The following is a 6,183-nucleotide window of genomic DNA, read 5'->3' as shown; positions in this document are numbered from 1 at the left end:
TAAAGTAAACATAAATTGTAAATGAAGTATATCCTCGAGACATATATACGAAAATGTATACGCGTTTCAATTCTGCTTTAGCGCTAAGGTATTACATCAGTTTGTTACAATCATATTTTAGTATAGGTTTGCATATATATATATGTAATACTTTATGCATGTTTAAATTTTTAGCAGTTAGTAAAGTACTTTGAACAATATCATCAAAAATATTTTAATTGAGAAAGATGGTTACGCATTTATGTGAAATACAAGTTCACCATATACGTATTGTGCACATATATTATATCGTTAGATATATTATATTGAGATAAGTGCGCGTGCGCACTGCGCCATACTTATCACTTATGAATCAGCTGATGAAGGAAGATTGTTGCTAGAAATTTCAACAGTATTGGAGAAAACGTTAAAAAAATATGTCGTTAAATACAGCGCACGCTAACGGAGGCGTTCTAATACACGCCGGAGAATGGTAAGTTATAAAATATGTTAGCAACTTTTGATAATATGATCGTTGTTTCACATGTTCTTGCTTATGACGTTTTTACAACGTAGTTATCGTCGTGGCCTTCCGAATGTAACTTCCTTTTTATCAATAATCGTTTCTCTGATTAATGATTACTACATCAAAGATATATCAAATATTTGCAGTAAAATTGTTAGAATTAATACAAATCATCGTCATTTCAGTTTTTTCTATATTATACTAAGTACGATATAAACAAATAAAATCTTTATTTATTTAGCATATTATTATTTTGTGACAATGTCACAATGGAATTCCATGGACCAGAACAAGTGGAATTTGCTGGTACCAAATATGGTAGATTATACCTGACCACCCATCGAATGATTTTTAATGCCAAAGATCTCAAAGAAAGGATGCAGTCATTTAGTTTTCCTTTTATAACACTATGTGATGTTGAAATAGAACAGCCAATATTTGGTGCTAATTACATCAAAGGTAAATGCCGTGCTCAACCAAATGGCAATTGGATTGGAGAATGCAAGTTCAAATTGCATTTCAAAAGTGGTGGTGCAATAGAATTTGGTCAAGCTATGTTAAGAGCAGCAGCAATGGGTAAGTTCGTTATAATTAGCAGGTATAAACTTTAATAATTCTCTCTTATCGCCTGTCTATGAACATTACGATGCTTTGTATGTAACTGTTTTTACATATTTGTAGCTCAGCGTAATGGACCTGCAAATGATGCTCCACCACCATATCAACCACCAACATCAAATTGGTATGCAGCTCCACCACCTGCTTACCAAGCAACACAGACTGGCTATTATGGGTGGCTTCCACAAAATGATGCATTTTCACATAGTCCACCAGGTTAAACATCTATTTTTCTCTAAGATTTTTTCAATGTAATAAGAACCTTATTAGTTTTCTTGCAATTAGCACAATTTTAATGTTTTATGCACACATAAGGAATGTAAATTTATATTGTATAGCAAACAGTGTATATATGACGGATATGCCACCTCCGTATCCTGGTATAAATACACCTTATCAAGGATATGCAAATGCACCGCCACAAGGTGCATGGGGCACTTCCAGTCAACAACCTAATTGGACACCACCTCAACAGAATGGAGCACCTGGGTGGGCTAATCCAAGTTATAATGCCCAACCAATGTCCCAAGCAGGTGCGTATCCAAACTATGGACAGCCAGCATATAACAGTTATCCACAAAATCCTCCACCATATACTCCATATTCTCAAGGTAATAATTATACACAGTCTGGCTATTACCCACAACAAAATCCTTACAATCCATACCCGCCTAATTACTAATTATTAAACATATGGTGCTACATGTTTTGTGTATGCATGTTTGTATCATACTTTATCTGAATAATGGCCAAATTTTCGAAAGTCTTTAAAATAAATTATAATAAATGAAAGATAAAAAAATATTAGTTAGTATATTAAAAGTGCAAAGAAGGAATATATGAATGAACTTGTATCTTATACTATTCTTTATGATATGAGGATCATATGATATAATACATACACATAACAGTGAATATCAAATTATTTTTAAATATTTGTTTTTTTATCAATTATTATTGTATATTAAAGTATTATATTTTTGCTGCTTCGATCATATATAGCTTTGTGATGATCATTATAATACAAGAACATATTATGTTATTAAAATTTAGCCAAATATAACTTGCTGTTTTTATTTAAACCCACCAATTTGAAATATTGCTCTATTATAAAAATCGTATATATTTCGTTCGCAAAATAATCGAACAATAATACCATAGTTTTTATTTCACTTGAAAAACTTTAAGTATTAAATATTATGCAACATTATTGCACAACAGGTTTGGTTGACCTGCAGTAAGGTTGACTTTCACTATGCTCAGTTATTATCACATAGTTGTCAGAGATAGTTCAAAAATACGCGAGTGTTATTATTGCTCGTTAATTATTTTTTATTTATTTATTCGTTAGTATAAATTATCAAAACAGTATATCAATCGTTAATTTCGTTTCTTTTTCGTTAAAATAGCACTAAGAAGAATATAGATTTTTAGCATATTCAATGACTCATTCAACCAAAGTGTTCTTTCACAAAATATTGCTACTTTATTACTGTTTGAAAAATTGTGCTAATTTATTAATTTTTTAAACAAACTATCTCAAGATCCATGTGAAAATATTGAAAGTGATTTGCTTTATGATTTTATCTACATGATAAAATTTATCAATACTGTTATAAAATAAATAAAATTCTTAAAATCTTAGAAAGAGCAAACTACGAAATATATATTTAAAAAATTAATTTGTCTCAATATTTTTTATAAAAATCAAAAATGCCAGATCAATTTAAATTTACTACTTCAAATATGTACAAATGTATGTGACTTATCATAAAGTTAAATATATTTTCGAATAAAAATTTAATGTTTTTGTTATATAAGTGTTTTATTCCTTTTATCATTTACAGATGCAAAAGCAGCAGAAGCTGCTCAAAGTGCATATTATGATCCAAACAGACCCCAGTGCGCCTATGTTCCACCTCCTGCATACTATGTAAGTAGAACATTTATTATAATACATTTATTATAATTTTTAAATATTATCTGGGAATCAAAAATTAATACTACAAATAAATGTTCTTTTGTATATATCTTAGGAAAGTCCACCAAGTTTTCAACAGGCAACAGAGAAAAAGGATCAGTAGAAATGCAACCTTGAAGTCTGAAAATGATGATGTAACATCAGCACATTGTTCAATTAGTATTATATGTATGATATGCTGTATTGCATAGCAACAGGTATATGCATTCCACTTTAGGTTCTGATATATGTCGTTTTGGTGTGTGTAATTAAATGAAACAATATTTCTATCTTCCCTATGCTATCCACAATTTTTAAATATAACACGATATATTATACTTTTATGCTTCAAAGTATGCGAGTATTTATACTTGCAATGTCAAACTGTATAAACGATTTATAAAAAAAAAAGTTCTATCGCGTTGTGTTTTATGCAATTAAATGAATATATAAAATAAAAGTTGCTATATATGAGTATGCAGGGAAAGTCACATTGAAACACTTTATCTATATTCATATATTTTATTAAAAATTATAGGCTGAATATATTTGTACATGTACATACATATACATAATTAAATATAAAATAAATAACAATTGATCGCCTTCAGTAAAATTTATGCATTAAATTTACACAAAATTTCGTTAGCCACAGCGTGTTTAACTGTATGTATCTCTTTATTGGAAGTAAAATGTTCTATAATAGCTTGTGCTACGTGCATTTTTAAATGCATATACATGTATAAGAATTCAAATATACGAATACAGAAATAATTTTCAAACATATAATGGTCAGTTACATTACAGTACAAATTGTTTTCTTATTTGTGCTAATAGTATCCAAAAAATTCGTTAATTCTTATTTCTATTAGTTTTTAACTATGGCAAAACCAATAAATATCCAGAAATTGTGTATAACTCGATACATAATAATTATAATAAATAGGCAATCTAAAATATTGCAAAATTTAATCTTCTATACATTCTAATGTATGCATTAGTAAATATATATATATCTTTCATTAAAAATGGCACCTCCAAAAATTTTACTATATAAAAATTTCATAAATAATGTAATGCTACTCATTAATAGCATGTCCTATAATATCAAAGTTTTTGTGCATATAAAAACTTTATGTATATTTAATTAAGCATCGGTATAATACAATAATTTAACAAGGCAAAACATTTTGGATCTTTCAATTTTATAATATAAAAATTTTCAACTCCATAGAATCCTATCTATGTAGTCTGTAAAATTGATCAAATACAATTTTGCAATATACATATAAAGATCTAACCATACTCTGAAGTGACTGTCAAACTAAAGTTTCCTCCTTTCACATAAGTGCTATGATACCAAATTCTTGTATCCAACAAAACAATATCTCCAGCATAAACACTAAAATTAAAACGCGTACAAACAGTATCACATTCCGGAGTCGGAGCGACGCTCCACGTTTTATTGCCTATAATTTGCCCTTGCCACATTAGACGCGAAATATAATCTAGCTGTAAACAAAATAAAACCTGTGATTAACTAAAAATAATTAAAAATAAGTGTGCATGTATTATTACCATTATACGTACATGCATAATAGCACCTTCTTCATATCCTAAAAAAACATAATTGGAATAAGGAACCTCCGCATCCTCTGGTAAAAAATGAGGTAAATTGTAGTACCGTTTCATAATATCCAAAATCTGAAGGTGACAATTTTTCCAACCAACATACCAAGGATCTTTACCATTATGCTGCATAGCTCTTTCTTCAGTCATTGCAAAAACATCACGTAAATTGGTAAGATTACTTTTGAAATGCAAGAACTGACATTCATCTACCGAATCATAAGCACCATCAATATTCTCATATAAATCTTTGAAGAATTTCCAGCTAAATACCTTTGAAGCTGGCCAATGACTTGCAGCATATTTTATCACCATAGGTCTAGAAGAATAGGCATATTGTTTGAATTCTTCTCTTGTTAAATTTGGCAAGATCAGTGCCGAAGTAACATCCCGACAATAATCACAATTTGATATCGGTCTTGTAAATTCCCATATGAAATAATTATTTGGTATTAAGCATCTAGTTTCACGAATGCTTCTGATTATATCAAAATATAAATATTTAAAAAGTATGCTACAAAATATTGGTGTAAATAAGGCAAGAAGAACCTTTTTAGAACACAAGTAATGTGAGATATGGTTCCTTTTATTTTTTATATTATTTTCTAAACTAGCAGACTTAAGATCTACTAACGATGCACCTTGTTCCAGGAAGCTCTCTGTTAAAACTAGAAATGCTTCTTCTATATCTTCTAATATATTATCACTCTGTTCCATTTCTAGTAAGGTAAGTGTTCAGGATTCAATATAAATTTAAGTAACCATTGATACTGGATATCTTTTTTATGTATATCATCTACTTAGGAGATAATACATATTCCACTTATCTTCTGGTTACTCATATTTCAAATTAATGACAACGTTAATTCTGTCATTAGCAATAATTGTACGGTAGAATTTATAGTTTTTCTGCTCATTTCTTTAAAAATTATTTCTAATTTTTGACACCTTGCTTAATTAGTGATCACACTTCATTCATCAGGTCATAGATTTTCTGTCACAGAGAAAGCATTGTTCAATTGTGTAGAAAACGCTTATTACATGTTGGTTAGAATCATATTACATATTAAATAGTAACGAGTTAACGTGCTATTTCATTATTTACACTATGTGTAAAAATGACAGTCACGGAAAAAACATCAAAGTGACGTCGATTTAAATTGTAGAAACAGAGATTTCCACGAACTATGTTATATCATCATATGTATTGCCTTGACATATACACGCATACAAGCACTGTATTCAACCTTGAACCACTTACATATATACATTTCACCGAAATGCAAAGGTTTATATCAATTGCGAAATTATAATTAATTTTTGATTCGTGCAGAATTCTAATAATTCTTTTCTTTTCTTGTTTCAAACAGAGTAAACCTTGCAACACAGCTTGCTTAGCCTCGAGTAATTTAAAGCCATAATAAGGAGTTTCCTGTTCATAACGAACAAACGTAAGGGAATTTAGATTTCT

The 6,183-nt window shown here is 29.3% G+C and overlaps 2 protein-coding genes across 3 annotated transcripts; one reads left to right on the top strand and one right to left on the bottom strand.

The window, feature by feature from the left end:
* Positions 1-311: 311 nt before the first annotated feature.
* LOC122571169 (WW domain-binding protein 2) lies at positions 312-3,560 on the top strand. 2 transcript variants are annotated; one of them, XM_043734559.1, is made up of 6 exons: positions 312-472; positions 747-1,081; positions 1,187-1,339; positions 1,462-1,656; positions 2,971-3,056; positions 3,160-3,560. In XM_043734559.1, the coding sequence occupies exons 1-6, from the start codon at positions 417-419 to the stop codon at positions 3,205-3,207; spliced, it is 873 nt and encodes a 290-aa protein (XP_043590494.1). In that variant the 5' UTR covers positions 312-416; the 3' UTR covers positions 3,208-3,560. The 2 variants fall into 2 exon arrangements, with proteins under 2 accessions (XP_043590494.1, XP_043590493.1); XM_043734558.1 differs by lacking the exons at positions 2,971-3,056; positions 3,160-3,560 and having other exon boundaries at positions 1,462-2,186.
* A 286-nt stretch (positions 3,561-3,846) lies between these two features.
* Positions 3,847-6,092, bottom strand: LOC122571168. The gene is made up of 2 exons (XM_043734557.1): positions 4,674-6,092; positions 3,847-4,595 (listed from the first exon to the last, which is right to left on the bottom strand). Exons 1-2 carry the CDS (start codon positions 5,427-5,429, stop codon positions 4,380-4,382), a joined length of 972 nt encoding a protein of 323 aa, XP_043590492.1. The 5' UTR covers positions 5,430-6,092; the 3' UTR covers positions 3,847-4,379.
* Positions 6,093-6,183: the final 91 nt, after the last annotated feature.

This window comes from Bombus pyrosoma, linkage group LG9 (assembly GCF_014825855.1).
Source record: "Bombus pyrosoma isolate SC7728 linkage group LG9, ASM1482585v1, whole genome shotgun sequence".
Lineage (NCBI taxonomy): Eukaryota > Metazoa > Arthropoda > Insecta > Hymenoptera > Apidae > Bombus > Bombus pyrosoma.
This window is presented reverse-complemented; position numbering and strand designations above follow the sequence as displayed.